This window comes from Lepidochelys kempii, chromosome 6, assembly GCF_965140265.1.
Source record: "Lepidochelys kempii isolate rLepKem1 chromosome 6, rLepKem1.hap2, whole genome shotgun sequence".
NCBI classification, from domain to species: Eukaryota; Metazoa; Chordata; order Testudines; family Cheloniidae; genus Lepidochelys; species Lepidochelys kempii.
In genome coordinates, this window is record NC_133261.1 from 106,056,058 (window position 1) to 106,072,945 (window position 16,888).

Genomic DNA, 16,888 nt, shown 5'->3' on the forward strand with positions numbered 1-16,888 from the left:
ATCAGAAATTAAAGATTATTAATGAGGGTTTATTTACTTTTAAGGCAAGAACCTTTTTATGCAAGACTATGTGGCATCAGGAAGTTGAAATTTATTTCTGCCAGTATGCCAGCCATTTCAAAGAAAAACCTGTCCCTAACAAATAAGTGCAATAATGACTGAGAATGCCATCTTGATGCAAAGATGACATGGGAGGTGGGGATGGGGGTAGGTGAAGGGACAACAATACTGGCACACCTATTCTCTCTTATACCAAATCGTCCTCTACAGTTTATAAACTGCTTTATGACTGGCACTAGTGCACAGATTGAGGAGTTTCAAGATTACTATGTATAAATCAAGCATCTGCATTAGGCATAAGATCCCTGTCCTTCTAACACTAAGCAAAGCTGTACTGACAATAAAAATAAACCAAAAAAACCTGACAACAATTCTTTGAACACTAACTTAATGTCATCATTAAAGCACTCTTGTGATTAAACAAAGCGGAAGTGAGGAAAGAAGACAAGATTGTGTTTGCGCAAAAACCTATACCTACAATTAGTTCCAAAATTTTACATGTTAAATGTTTTGTTAGCTATTCTGTTATCAAACAAACGTTAAATTCTGTCTTCAATTTGTTCCTCTCAACATTAACTTTAAAAAAAAAAATGTGGGATTTTTAATTTTTTTTTTTAATGTTTTTTTTTTTTTTTTTTTAAGAGGCGTCTCAGCTGTTTGGGACCTGAGGTTGGTTTGCTTTGAGGCTTCGTAGTGCTCTTCTTGCAGCTGCAGATTTGGCAATCCTATAGCTTCTGCCAACACCTTTAAACTTTCCTTTCCCTACAACTTCCACAGTTACTCTGACCTTTCCGTCGTAAGTTCTTTCTGCAGGACTGCAAAAAACAAACACACACATTACCACCAAGATAAGCAAAGGTGAAAAAAGACTCTTCACATGGTCTTCCTATGGGTAACATATGTAATGTGTATAAAATATATAATTAAATAGGCTTTATTTTTATCTTTTACTTAGACAGTTTTCTGAGGGAAAACGTCCTAAAAAAGTAATCAGTAAGTACAAAGACAATCTTTCTTGCTCAGTATAAGACAGATTAAACACAATCAATATCCATTAAAATTTCTCAATATTCTGTGAAGCATGGTTTAAAAAATATTTTACGGCAATGCTTACCAAGCAAATATACTCTTACCTAAACTTGGCTGTCTCTGGTTCCATCTCCAGCAGCTCCCGCACTGGGGAACGAGGCACATTTGCAGAAAACTTTTCTATGGTGTTAAAAAAAAAAGTTAACTTGATTTTTTCCCCCGTTACAAGACAATTAATTACTAAAACTTTCTTCTCTATGAAAGCTAACATTACCTATTAATGGCCTCATCATAGGATAGTACACATGCCAAACCATTTCCAAAGACATCCCACTATCCATATAAATGGCACCAGCCAATGACTCAAATATATCTCCCATGGCCTTTGGTACTTCAATATCTTCTTCCTTCTCTTCATCCTCTTCAGATCTTCTGAGCTGTTTGAAATTATAAGAGACCATTGTTACACTGAACATTTTTTATTTAAAGAATAAATCTTCAGATATGGAAGTACTCTCTTATGCCCTGTCCTATGTGCCTTGTTTGAGTTTTTCAATGACACCTTTCCACAGCTAAATCATTGCTGTATTCCCAAATGAAACCAAGCAGCTGGATTTACTTTTTTCGAACGTGTGAGTGTAAAAAATAAAATAAAGCCACCGCATACACATACCATATATGCTTTTTGAATTCCAATTGTACTAATTCTGCAGAATTTCATCATGGGTCTGTTTTTCCCCAATAAGAAACAGACTTGTCTCTGACAGTTAATGCTAGTAAACCATGCATAACCAAGAGAGTTCATATTTTAAACATCTTCTAGATGCAGGCTTTCAAAGCCTAAGTCTAATTTTTGGTTGCATAGACCATGTTTAAATGGTATGTTTCAGAGTAACAGCCGTGTTAGTCTGTATTCGCAAAAAGAAAAGGAGGACTTGTGGCACCTTAGAGACTAACCAATTTATCTGAGCATAAGCTTTCGTGAGCTACAGCTCACTTCATCGGATGCAGTGAGCTGTAGCTCACGAAAGCTTATGCTCAAATCAATTGGTTAGTCTCTAAGGTGCCACAAGTCCTCCTTTTGTTTAAATGGTATGTAACTCACATACACTCTTGCCATAGGTTCTTAGTTACGGAAGGCAGGTGAAGCATAAGTGTAACTGAAATGAGCCATTAACAACAACAACTCAGTAGTGTCAGACTGAGTTTACACTATTTGTACTATTAGCTACTTGATGCCAGAGAGGCTGCTTTTAACATATATGCAGTGTTTTCTTCTATGGTTTACTATTGCTTTTATGCAGTGCTGTTATTTTTGCACTGTAAAAAGGTGTGCATATTGTGTTATGTATACATCTTGATTTTAATATAGTCCTTTATAATAATATTTTTTTCAATCATCTGCAGTTTTGTCCATATTTTGCCTTAGTGCAAATAACACAGGAAGCTGAACTGAAAAAAGAAAAACTGTTTTTGACCATCACATCCCCAAATAAATGGAAATGAACATTTTCCTATCTTTTCTCTTCCCCTTCTGGCCGCCTCTTACTCATTTGGTCGTGGTTCAGGAATTTAAAATTCTAAGGCCAATACTCGGTCCACACTCTTAAAAGGTACAGTATTACTCCATATATTAGTCCCACCCAACATTTATTCCGAAAATAGGTCTAACAGGGAACTAGACTGAATGTGCAAACTCTCCAAACAGCAAACTTATTGTTAAACAAATATGCAACTGTATTTGCACAGTGTATTTCACACCAAATGTACCACAAAACACTTTAGGAAGTCCTATTCCCCTTATAAATAATAAAAGTAAGGTACAAAGCAAGGGACAAAAGATATTTTAGGAGTGAGATTTGAAAAAATAAGAGATGGTGACATGGAGAGATGCGTGGAAACTAGTCCAACTGGCAGGATCTGGTGAAGCAAAGGTTCTTGCATTAACTGTGATGAAATTAAAGGAAGAGACACAGTAACCCAGTGCCAGACTAGCACAGGGATCAGGTAGAGTAGTAGATAGAAACAAGAACTAAAGAACTTGAGGTATTTTATAACCTGCTGGTGTTTCTGAGGTACCACCTCAACCATATTAAATGATTGGGTCACTTTCACAAAGGCAAAAACCACTGTTGTAAAACTTTAAGGCTAGATTTTACACCACTTACTCACACTGGGTAAACCCACTGTAAAGAATACTATACAATATAGCAGTGGCAGAGTCTGATCCTTTGTGATTAAATCATTTGACACTTGTCCCCTCAGTTGTTTTCCCATCTTGCAATGAAAAATTTAAAGATTTTGGTTTGTAGTAAATGCAAGGGTGATAAAAATGTATATATACCTACATAGATTCAAGTCCTTTGTCTCCTTTAAACTGAGTAATGGAGTGAGCAAACTACTGAAGACATAGATGGCAAGTATTTAGTCACAGATTTAATCAACACTATTCTTTGAAGGTAGGTTCTTGCTCTAAAAGCAATTAAATCACACTTTTTAAGACTTACTATAGAGGACACTTATCAGACAAAGATCAAACCAAAATGTTAAGGAAGACTGGATGGCTCGGGGGCTTGATAATAGAAAGAAGAGTCTCATCTTTCTGTTCTAGGTAATTGGTTTGAATCTGACCCAGATCACCAGAGACAGAAAGCCATTGCCATGATATGGTTGTTTAGTAGCTTATCTGAAATGATTTGGTTTTAGTTCCTTTCCCAGCAAATAAGTGTCCATCAACATGTAATGTACTTAGTTTTCTTGGCTAGTCCAAAGCCTGTGTTTACAAATTTTCAACCAAATTGCTCTTAAAACAGTTCACTTGAAAGATACTAACAGTGTTTCCCTGGCCAGGGCCTCTCAGTCAGTGATGAAGAACACTGTTGAAGTGGTGTGGGGAAAAATTATGGTGTAAGCATGAAGGTGTGATATCACCTACATTGGATATCATAGGAGATCCTGGGGTAAAATCTGGTATCAATCCAATTAAGAAGTTATTTTCTGAGCACTTTCATTTAGTAAAAACTGCTTAATGAATGCATGCAGTTATGCTAAGTAAGTTACTACATTATTGGCATCCATATGCTTCTTTGGCTGCTATACATTCAAAACTAACACATTATATAAATCTGTATTGTGCTAAGAATTCTGATGGCATGCTAAAATCAAACATTGAATGCAAATACTTTCAAATACTACTAACCTCAGAATCCATTCCTTGCATTTCATTCTTTTCCATCTGAAACTGTACAAAGTCATCAATAACATGGAACAGCTCAGGAGAGACAGCTTTGAAGTACTTGTGGTAGTCATACTTTACAGCTAATGATGCAAAGATGGTATTATTGACTAGAGCGGATCGTAGGTCAGTTAGAACTCCTGGAGAGTGCTGCCGTGGGTCTTCATAAAGGTGCTTGGTTATGAGGTAGTCCAAAATTGCATCTCCCAGGAATTCCAAGCGCTGGTAACAATCTTAAAGCATTGGAAATAAAAAAAATGTACAGCAATACAATTAAGTTTAGTTAACTAACACATTCTTGTCTGGCCTTTCTGGATAGAAGATGTGGCTTATTACTATGTAAATACCACAAGTTAAACAATGCTCAAAAAAAGATAAACATCTACCCATGTTTAAACATCGATCTCTTTTTACTGGATTTTGTTTTCAGTGTCATCTTAAAAGGCTGTTCTGCCTGTTTTAATGTATTCCAAAAATAAGAAAAAGCTTCACAAATTATATGTAATAATGAAGCTTCTTCTGAACCAAATACTCACTTAGAGCATGGTGGCAAAAATATGGGCTTATAATGAAGGCTCAAATGCCTTAAATAGAACTGATTAAAAATAACACCAAGTAATAGTACAACTGTGTTCATCTGAATAGACAATGATAATCAAACTTTCAAAAATTCAATAAAGAAATCAATACACTAAAAAAAAAGTGGGGCACTTTCGTATTTAATATTTCTGAGCTAACTTTTTATTCCTTCAGACTTTTTTCAGTTTAAATGTTCAATGGTGTTTCACTTGCAGATGTGCTGTTTTTAATTTTGAATTAGGGTTTTTGTTGTTAATGTATACATAAAACCCAGCACAAATCTAGAAAGGCATGAGAGATGGGTTAAGAAAAAACAAACAAACAGAAAGCTTAAAAATGACTAGAATGAAGCAAAAAGAAAAGGAGTGCTCCTTTTCTTTTTACGGATACAGACTGACACGGCTGCTACTCTGAAACCTAGAATGAAGCAGTTTTCAGTAGATATCATATGGATCCCAACACATTTTAACTTTTACTTTTCATGAAAACATTTAACACTAACATTAATAGTTTCCCCAAAATAGTCTTCCCTGTCAACTAAAGTAGGAGACTGGGAATATAAATTCCTAGATTCCATTCAAGTTTCTGCTACTGACTGTGTAACTTTGGTCAAGATATTATGCTTCAATTTTCTCATTTGTGTAATAGGAATAACTACCTACCACTTACCTCATATGAGTATTGCGAAGCTCAATGTTTGTAGACAAACAGCTCTTTCTCCAGATAAAGCACTTTACAATACTATGTTAATTTTTAATACTATGTATATTCTTGTTAGATCTCTATTGTAGCATATTAACATTTCAATAGGATTTGTGTTAAAAGCTCAGGGTTTTTTGAGAGGATTTTCTCCTGGAAAATCATCACTCCCACTTTCGGAGGCCCCATGATGTTTGTTCAAGACATCACTAGATTGAAAGTGATCCTTTTCTAAGATCTAGATCCCATTAGGTACAACACCCCTCAGCCCCCACTGACCTCAGCGTGAGCTGAGGACACTCAATACATGCACCCCACAGGACTGGGCTCTCTAAAGGTACTCCTGAGCATTTCCAAACTTGGCCACTCCAATGAACAACAGATTAATTCAGCCTACAGAGGAAATCTTGGCTCCAGTGAAGTCAAGGTGATGCTCTTGGGATGAAAATCAGTGAAATAGCTACCGATTTGTTTTGAAATACCGTTTTTTGAAAAAACATTTATTTTTGAAAACCATGGTGGCTAATTCTAGACAGGCACTGCAGTTTTGGAGGTTCTTTGCTAAGTCACCCTGATGAGTGTAGGATTAGTACTGAGCACATAACAGCTGATGAGAGAAGGGACAGAAGTAAAATATGAAAAAACTGCCGTCTAGAACAGGGATTGGCAACCTTTGGCCCGTGGCCGCCCTTCCTGCAGCCCCCATTGGCCTGGAGCGGCGAACCGCGGCCAGTGGGAGCTGCGATCGGCCAAACCTGCGGATGTAGCAGGTAAACAAACCAGCCTGGCCCGCCAGGGCTTTCCCTGATGGGCTGCATGCCAAAAGCTGCCGATCTCTAGTCTAGAAAAAAAAACTGTGTTATGGTGCCCTATACCACGCACTTGGTCTAGGGAATTGAGAGTCACCCACGTGCCCTGGTAGTATTTTAGGGAGGGAGAGGTCACACACAGTTAACTGGAAGACCCCTTAAAAACAGCAGAAAGAAGATCCTTTTTGGTATTCATTTTTGTATTAAGAGATTATTATCATTTTGTATTTTGACATATAAAAAAAGTCAAGATCTGTGCACAAAAAATAACCTGCACTGTACATCCTTTATTTATATCAATCGAATACTGAAATGAAGTAATTTCTTTCAGGCAACTTACCAGTAATGGTATTGTAATGGTAGGAGGCATGAGTAAATGCCTGAAGAAGATAAGCCTTATTCTTAAAACTGTAGTTAATTTTCTTCTCAAAATTTTCAAAACCAGATATCAGGTGATTCAGGGTTTTTTCAGCATCTGGGTGATCAAACATACACCTTGGTGGAATCTTCAAACAGCCATACTCCATTTCTTTACACAGAGAACACTCTGAATTGGCTACAGAGGCAGAAGCACAGTTTGGTGAAAGATTTTTCTGTTGACTGTTAAAATTCTCTCTGCTAGAACACGAAGTGCTGTTCCACTCAGTTTTTTTCATTACTGGGAGCACCTTCAGCCCTAATGAACACAGGAAAAGCTGAGCAGCTCTTTCACCACAGCTGGTCAGATAGCAACCCAGCAAGGCTTCCACACAATCTGCAATGCTTTTGTCGGCAATACACTGCTCCGTATGCAAGTCATACGAGATTGACTGTTTCCCTGTGTCAACACCACAGTTTTCTTCTGACGGATTCCAGAAGCCTACTACAAAATCATCTTCTTCGACAGCCTTGCTAGGATCTAGATAGCACATAGCATCCCAAGAACTGTAGTCAAAATCATCAAAATCTGAAGAAAATTGAATGTTACCCAGGGATGATTTTTTGGGTGCTTTCCATTCATAGCTGGAATCAGTGGTTGAAAAGGGTGAGAGAGAAATTTTCTTCACAAAAGCCCCAGATCCCATTAACATATTATCAATGAATTTGATATGTTCCTGATCATATTCCAAAAAATCATCTTCAAGGTCAGCTTCTTCCTTGGGTAACCTCCACATTAGGTCTTCATCCTCCTCATCATCATAATCGTCATCAAGTTTACCATTAGCTAACAAGCTTTCTTTTGTCTGAAAGAAGAAATAAAATGAGGTACGGGGAAAAAAAGGTATAATTACTTCTTACACAAGTTTCATAACTCTGCCAGCAAGAAAAAATCGTTTTCAATTATAACCACCGTCAGCTAGCTTTAACGGTATGACCATTTGTTTTTTGTTAATTGATATCAATTAACTTGTTTAATCAGATGCAAAGAGCAATACCACTTAATATTCTCATTCTAAGACCAAAATAATTGCCTTGGTGTACAATGAAATTTTCTATAAGCAACCTTTATTGTTACAATATATATTAAATATAATTTCTTACAATGAACATCTAAGTTTCATGGGAATACAAAAAAAGCAGAGGATTTTTTTTTGTTTTTACTTGCGTCTAGTACACAAGTGGCTTAAAAAAAATAAAAACCATCCATAACCCACTTATGCTCATAGAAACAGGAGTGAGTGGGGAGAGGGCGTGGGGGGAACCAATTTTAAAATAGTGACATTAGATGCACCAAAATTTGTTTCTCTCTCTCTTGCTGCTAAGTAATGCTACTATACGCAATCAAGGAAGATAATAATAAATAGCATTTCTACACAACATAAATTTTATCATAGGGCTTTTGCAAACCTTATTTGAGGTAAATCATAGGTATGATGCCCTGTATTTATGCTTTTGAGATATTCACATCAACATACATGAAAAAAGGTTTTAATATGTTGGCAGAAAAGACAAAAAAAACAGGAGCTCTAATGCCAGTTTGGCAAAAGTTTGACATTTATGTGGGTGATGGCCTGGATAGATTGCATTGGGGATTCAGTAACTTGGTAAGAGATCTAACTTAAAAAAAAATAAAAATAAAAAAAAAGCACAGGCCAATTTTTGATTCTGCAATATGAGCTGTATTTGAAAAAAGTCAGAAAAAAATTAAGACAATGTAAGTTCTAACACACAACCTTCCACACTCTGTTTTGCCAAAAAGATTTTTCCAATTTGTCATGCATTTTTGTAATGTTGCAAATATTTCATAAGATCAGGCCTAAGAATGGGGAAAATACAAACTTAGACAGCATGTTTCTTAAATATTGCATTTTTGGACAAAATATTAATGTGCACATTGAGTGAAACAATACCGTAACTCAAAAACTACTCCAAAGGGGATACATTAAGAGACTTAATTCTCTTAAGAGGTATTCAGTTAAGCAAAATCTCCTGGGTTACATTTTAGTTTAATTAGAAGTGGATATAGTTGTTGTTGTATATTGTTGCTCGATTTTTTTTCTAATCTGTGCATTTGTCATTGAAAGGAGGAAAAATTAGTGATACATATGATTAATGAAAAATAACAGGTATTCAATTTGTATGGCTTGGAGTAAATCATCAAAAACAGGTATGTCAAAATGTTACCTAACTAAGGATTGCACTGGAAGCTTGTTAAGGCCCTGACCCAAGAAAGCACTTAAGCTCAGTGCAGTTGCTTGCGTGCTTGATCCTGCACCACTGAAGTCAACAGAAGTTTTGTCATTTCATGGGAGCAGGATCAGACCCAAAGCACTTTCCTGGATTGGGGCCTACAAGCGTAAGGACCATTCCACTTTGAATAAAATGGAATCGTTTATATTTGCCCTCATTTTTAAGTATGGATGTATGGCTTGCAGATACTATGGCCCTAGCATGCAGTGCTCCAAATGATCTGATCAGAAGGGAGTATGTAGCATTTTGGAAAATGAAGTATTAGGAGGCCACATTTCCATATTAGAAAGGAAAATGAACTGTAAAAACTCCATACTCCATATCTAGCCTGAAAGCAGAATTTTGACTACTCCAGTTAAGAATGAGAGCTGCCCAAACAGCAGTTTCAAAATAGACTTAAATGATTATGAATGAGATCAATTTTAAATTTTCTCAAAAGGAAAAAAAAAAAAAAAAACCCCTGAACTCTGAGCAAAAAAAGAGTTTTGATACAGATAAGTGAACTCTGTGAGAAAGAACAAACTAGACCTAATATTTCATTATTTATTGGGTGATTTAAAAAAAATAATTAACACTAAACTATATAGTCATTTGGAAGCCAAAAGGTAATTCTGATCATTTTGTTTTGTGCTAGATAGCACTTTTTCAGAAACTACTGCCCCAGACTTCAAAACCCACACATCTCAAAAAACTTCAATTTATTTTAAATAAATTATAAACATAATTTATTCCAGTCGCGATTTGTATTTCAAACCAAAGATCAAATATGCTTAAATGTTCCTTTTATGCTTTTTCAAATTTAGTTATTTAATCAGACAACTAAAGTACTTGCATTTTTCTTATATGGTTCGGCCAGGCCAAGAATCCCAGCATTTGTCTACAATGTTTTACAACAGTAATTCAAAGTGTTATCAGAGCTATAGTTAACCCTCTCCCCAAAAAGAATGGAATTTATTCCCTGACAGTGAAATGACTATTTTACCACTTGGCAGCAGTAAACATATCTTGTGAGATCACTGTCCAATATGAGTACTGGACTGAAATATATATATAAAATTTGTGACTGGCAAAGGCATAAGCAGTAAAACGGGTACGAAGAATCATTTTTTGCCCCCTTAGTAATTTATCAGTTGCAGCCTCAAATATGCCGTTTTATTTTTAGAATGGTATAATGATAAATCCTTTTGAAATGAAACTTTGGCAGAATACAGAACTACAATAATCAGGTTTGATTTTTCAATAAAGATTTAGTCATACAGTACATCTGTTTAACAGTCCTCTTGTGTGCCCTCTGGTGGTTCTATAGTCAGAGTATTGTATTGAGTCAAAACATAACATTCTGAGTATTTACAGATTAAGTCATTAATGCCATATAATTAGTGATTTTTTCTCTCTCTCTTTTTTTTTTTAAAAGCAAGAGTACCCATTTTTACCCTAACTTTTTGAGTTCATAGGGTGAAACATACAAGTATTACAATTCAATTACAAGATGAAATCTGCGAAGTTTTAAAATTGAGATTTGCCATTCTGAGCCTGCTGGTGGGCACAATCTCACGGAAAAGTGAAATCCATCACCTTGGCAGTATTGGGCCCTAACATTAGGGACCAAAGATCAGTTTACAGTCAGCTGTAATCCTGGTTTAGGATCAGCAGATGAACTGCACAACATGAGTTTAGAACTGCACTGTATGAGAGACAAACAAAACATCTAAAAGTAGTCAAGATCTTTTTGTGTTCACTCTGGATAGGAGCTAAACAGATTCTTCAGCCCTCACCTATTTAGAGTTTAAATTTCAGAAAAGAAAAATGGTTCTGTTTGATTATTCCTTTTCTACTCTGGTCTCAATCTTCAACCATTAAAGATAAAATGCCATCTGGCAATGGTCAGTTACTATTGAGAAACTTCTCAAATCAGCCATCACCTCCACTCAATCACACAACTAAGAAATACTAGTTGTACTAGGTAGCAGTTAGGGGGCACCTGGTAAAGCAGGACAAAAGCTAGCTCACAGAATCTGATGTTGTGCTGCCCATGTTGCCAAAGATGGGCTCATTTTTCAGCAAAATGATGTTTAGCCACCAATAGTGTGCAGAACAGAAATGTTAGTCAAAAACATCATTTATACATATATTTCACAGTTCGCACGAAGGGAGAAACACTTCAAATTAGGTGAGCTTCCACAAAAGAGTGCTGAGAATAATGGATGGAAGCTTTATTTTAAAATATTTAAGCTCTTATACCATTAAGATATACACTCATTTCTGAACTATGGTCAGCAATCTGTTCCACAAATTGCCCTTCCTAAGTTCTCCATCAGCATCTCTTTCTCCCACATTTTTCATAAATTAGAGATATTTTAAAGAAAAGTAGGAAATGAAGATGTAGGAAGCTATATTTTGCTGAACCATGATAAAATGAAAGCTCGTTTTCTTGTCCCTCCACCTTGTGATATAATAATATATACAAAAAGTTATTTAAGTCTTAACATATTTCAATGACAGCTTACCATTTCATCTTTCTCCCATTTGTCTGCGTTACTCTTGTCTTGGTTTACTATGTAACCAGGAGGGAGCCAATTGACGGGTGGATCAAAAATAGATACCACCATACGACTAGGCAGCCCTTTCTTCTTCCCAAGACGATACAAGTTACAATTGCTGACCTTTAAGAAAAAAACACTATAAACATCTACGTATACATTCATACAAAAGTATATGAGAATACAAATATAAACAATTTTATGTGCCTAAACAATAAAATAAAATGATAGCATGTTTGTAAAACAGTCATGCATTTCTTATTTAAAATAAAACATGCATATGATAATTTATATACAGATATATTTTCCAGTTCTCAGAGGTTATTATGCAAACTTCCTAACACAGTAACTGTGACTGGCCAAATCCTGGCCTACAAACAGAAGTAACTTTTTAACATTTATGTCTATAGTTTCTTGAAAAGTTAAAGCCTTATTTATAAATAAAAGTATAACTTTCTGAATAATAGTAAAAATTTACACAATAAGTATCCCATTATATAGTAGCATTCTTGATTGCCACCTTAACAAGATGTATCACAAGCCCCTTGTTTAAATTAAACCTTGGCATAAAAAAAATCAACAGTTCTGAGGAGAAGTTTGTCCATAAATGTAGCTTTAATTATGATATAATTAATTTATTTTGATGGTATCTCAAATGAATTATTTTAGTCATTTTAAAGGAGAGAGGATTGTATTGTACAATTGTATTCCTAACATGCATGCTAGCAAATTTATAACACAGGTTGTAATTTTATTTTAGACATGAAAATATCTGGTAAATATAAATATGTATTAACATATTACTTATTCAGTGTTCAAATATTTTATCTATAAATCATATATTGTAGCCATTATTTAACAGAATAGTGATAGATCATTAGCTACTCACTTTTTTACTTCTCATATATGACAGGCGTCCCTCATGAGCATCTGGGTAAGTGCAAAACAAATATGTAGTGATGGCATGCTTTAAAAATGAATCACCAAGCATTTCGAGCCGCTCTAGATTAAATCCATCACTAGCATTTGAAAGCGTCAAAGCCTGAAGAATGAGACCAGGGTTTGGGCCAAGAGTTTTTGAGGAGTATCCACTAGAACAGTTCTTTTCAGAATCCATTCTGTCTTTTGAAAAATTAAGAGCTTCTGAAGTACTGGTGGTCACTGCCATTTTGGGGCTTCCATCTGAGGTAGATCTGTTAACATTTCCATCACGGTATTTATTACTCAGTAGAGTACATTCATTGCTGGGCTTGGGCTGGTTCTCACTGTTGTATAAATTGTGAATGGGATATGAGGTAGTTGGTTGTACAGGTATTTCCTGCCTGCAGTAATTCAGTTGATTTCCTTGGCAAAAGTCTCTGTTAACTAAATCACAATTGCCATTGGCAAGATTTTTATTATAAGAAACACCATTAATTGCTGCAAGTTCTACCGATACATCAATTTGGAGTTTACTGGGTGACTCATTGAGCAATGTTATGTAGTTCACAGACATTTGGTCATGATTTTCTGCAGAGGAGGCTCTTGTAGCACCTTGATGTGCAGCATTTTCAGGGACTACAATTGTGCTGTGCTTACAGTAATTTTCATTCTCTGCTAAAGTGGAGCTAGGAATAGAGATGAAGGATTTGCTGTCAATGGACTTTTTCCACCCGAAGTCCAGGTTAGGATATCTGCAAAATAAATGTTGATTTTTTAATTTAAAAATATCTCAAAGTGAAGGCATAAGAGAACTCCATATGTATGTTCATTTTTACATATTAAGAAAGTAGGGCATTTTTTAAAACAAAGATCATTGTAGTATCCAACTCCACTATTTACAATCAAGTATTTTCTAGCTATATGGCCAACTGAAAAAATTATATGAACCATATAGAGCAGATCAATTTTGCACTGTTCCAGCATTTGCAAATGTTCACTTAGTTGTTCAAGAAGATTTAGAATACATATATGTGTGGCATAGTAAATACCTGAAGTCTGCAGGAAGTGATTTAACCCCTACACCAGCGTCAGTGGCTGTTTGGGCTCTCAGTTCCTCAGCTGTCAACAGGCAGTGCAGACGATAAAGTATGCTAGGGAGACAAACTGCTTTTCTCCACAGCGATGCTGGAATAGGATGTATAGCACAGAGTTCTGGAACCAATATCTTTGAAGAAGGGAAAGAGTTTTACTTTTAAAAAGAATCTCAAAAACTCTTAAGTGTGGTTAATGATTTAAGCTGAATTAAACAATTTAGAATGGAAAGCAGTTCATTACCTGCTTATTTTGCAGACTTTCCCACTTAGCTTTCCTCTTCTCAGCACTGCTTAGTGGAAGAGCTTTCCCCTTCTGATTCAAATGGCGAGGAGTCAAAAGATTAAGTCTAAAAATATATTGTGAAAATATTTCCTTTAATGTAAATATACAAAAAAATCTAATTAAACCATGCTGAACTAAGTTTTCAAATGATTTTGACCATCAACACTTTTAAACAAACCTGATTTTCAGAAAGCATTTGCCCTCTGAAAATCAGGCCCTTTAATGATGGCTCAAGTTGACTGCCCAAAAAATTACACCCAAAATTTTGAAAATAAGATTGCCAACTTTATTACACACAGTTTACAAAACGTTTCATTATACATGTTGCAAGACCATAAAATATAAAACCCAAAGAAGAATTAAACTAAGTTTATACTATTCAGAATCTCCTCACCTTGAAGATGTGTGGTCCACATCCAGCAGTGGCTGGTTGAGATTGGTCAGGTCAAGATTATACTTTGTTTTATAATATTCAGCAAAAGTTTCATATTCAGGGGAAGGAAATTTACTCAGTGGAGTAAGATCAGTGTATACATCAGCTACATAGAATCGATGAGGCTGATCAAAATTTCGATACCTAAATAAAATCAGATAGTTTGGAATGAAAAGCATTCTTTGAGCAAATTTTCTACCTAAGGCTCTGATTCTGCATTGGGATCAGATGCTAAGTTAAATAACTCAAGTATTTAGTTCTTTGTGCAGAAACTGAATAGATGTGACAAATCAAAGATTATGGTGATGAGTGCAGTATAAGAACTAATATACAACAGAGTAGAAAAAAATCAATTACCCTTTACAATTACTTTCTGTGAAGAAATAGGAACCCAGAACACCTAATTTTAATAAAATTAAGTATCAATTTTAAAAGGGTTATGTATAATGCAATAAATATATACTTTAGACTATCTGCTTCAATCTGAGCACTTATTTTACAAATGATAAATATTTCTGTTAACCAATATAGAAATTTAGTCCCAACAGTTTTAAATTTTTCAGAAGCTCTTAAATATGTTTAAACTTTTCTATAAAAAGACATTGGTCCTATCACACAATTTTAGAATGCTTAAACAAACAGATTTTTTGTTGTTGTTATTTCAACAAGAATATGTTATTTCAAATAAATAAAAAAATCCCCAAGACAAACCAAAAACACCACAAGGCAAATGCAAAATTAAAAAATCCCTTGAAGAAAGATGGGAGGATGTTTGTCCCATAGAGTAGGTGAATGTTCCACAGAAGCTGGAATGATACAAACTTATACCAATAGTACATTTGGCATTTGATTCTGGTTCTCAACCTATTTATGGCCTCTTCCTTCTTAAAAAGTAGAAAAAGTTTCAAATATTCATTTTCTAGCACTGGAATACTCAAGACGTTTAATCCTGCCCTTTAAAGCTAGTGTAAATGTGATGTTCACACACCATTTTGCACAAATTGTGATAGCTAGCAAGATATATTCTTAACTATGAAGAGATTTGCATATATTTTTTTTTTGGCACTTTGGTCTTAGTTTCTGATGTGTCTGTCATTTTCAATTCCTATCTAAATATTTACGCATCTGAGTAGACGTCTCTAAATGAGGTAAAATCTCTAATAATTTATTTAATCTTTTCAACCTCATTCTAAAGCGGCAAACAAGGCTGTTACTTTCCAGGACCATCTGATTTTTTATTTTTTTCAAAATTCTGGAAAAAAGTGGATGCTTAAGTTAAAGCAGCCTTCAGAAAACTCATTTATCTTATCAGCCCTTGCATACTTATTATGTGTACTCTAATGATTCTGGGCATTGTACAAACACATACTTAAGAGACAATCCCTTGCAGTCAAACAAACAGGGGTATAACAAGGGTGATAAACACATATTTCTATCACAGTTTTATGTAGACTGAATACATGCACTATTTTCAGGTTTTAAGAGGTTTTCTCTTTTAAGATACAAACAAATGAGACAGAATATTCAATTATGTCAGTAGTCCACGTTGTCCACCCCACCTTGCCTAGCTATTATTAGTTGGCAACAAATAATTCTCGCTAGGAGTGTAATTCAAGTCTCCCCCTCCTGAACTTCCAAGTCTCCAATTGTTACTACCACCAATGCAGTTCCACTGGGGGTAGCAACAGAGGGGGTGCTAGTGAAGACCATCCACTGTGTTTTATTGGGCAAATCCCTAGCTGGGATCAAATGTCTTAGTTTCACTGAAGTCAATACAACTATGACATTTATGCCAGTTTAGGATCTACCCCCATGTCATTAAGCCATGCTTAGATGACACGGTGGTTAAAACACTGGTGGCCACAGCTTGTCTCCGCTATCACTCCTATCATTGCTACTGCTGATGGAGCTGCACTGAGGGGGTCATTCTTTTCGGTCTTTGGGACTGCTCTGGCAAGACTTCAGTATCAAGGAGATGTAACTAGAGACAGGATCACCACCAGCCTCCCCAATTTAAAACAGTTCCAGTAAACTAGCTGCTGATAGAGTCACAGCTTTTGGCAGAATACTATGAAAGCTGTGTGGTGACTTGCACTGTTCCTTATGGGGATGTAACAGATTTTTTAGTGACAATACATTAAAATCCCAGTATTATATTTCTATATGAATCATACCACAAACTTGTCATCGACTCTATATTATTAAATAATGTAATTTATCATCAAATGTCATCAGGTTTATGGTGTATGCTAAATATGCTTTGATCCAATACATTAGTTACATAAGTTATGTGGCAAATACTTATACCGATACATTTTCTACACTCCGAATGTCACAGATGATACAATCCTCACCTTGGAATGATAACTGCATCCTGGTAATCTTCTAATTTGAAAATAAATGGAGTTTCTTTTGTGTACTTTGTACTGGGAATGCCTGTACGTGCTTCAGATTTTTCAATATCTTCCATAAACTTAAAGTCAATGTCCAAAGTGCTGGAGTCATCAACTTAAAAAGAAAAGACATATTTAATTTA

General features: G+C 35.4%; 1 protein-coding gene across 15 annotated transcripts in view; it reads right to left on the reverse strand.

The window, feature by feature from the left end:
• Positions 1-611: 611 nt before the first annotated feature.
• Positions 612-16,888, reverse strand: part of DICER1 (dicer 1, ribonuclease III) — a 97,057-nt gene continuing 80,780 nt past the window's right edge. For all 15 annotated transcript variants that reach the window (XM_073349547.1, XM_073349541.1, XM_073349548.1 and 12 more), the window contains 11 exons: positions 16,707-16,860; positions 14,314-14,496; positions 13,878-13,983; positions 13,592-13,767; positions 12,511-13,294; positions 11,589-11,744; positions 6,752-7,634; positions 4,289-4,557; positions 1,364-1,526; positions 1,194-1,269; positions 612-875 (listed from right to left, as the gene is read on the reverse strand). In XM_073349547.1, coding sequence (XP_073205648.1) covers positions 710-875; positions 1,194-1,269; positions 1,364-1,526; positions 4,289-4,557; positions 6,752-7,634; positions 11,589-11,744; positions 12,511-13,294; positions 13,592-13,767; positions 13,878-13,983; positions 14,314-14,496; positions 16,707-16,860 — 3,116 coding nt within the window. In that variant the 3' untranslated portion in view covers positions 612-709. The remainder of the gene's footprint in view (positions 876-1,193; positions 1,270-1,363; positions 1,527-4,288; positions 4,558-6,751; positions 7,635-11,588; positions 11,745-12,510; positions 13,295-13,591; positions 13,768-13,877; positions 13,984-14,313; positions 14,497-16,706; positions 16,861-16,888) is intronic.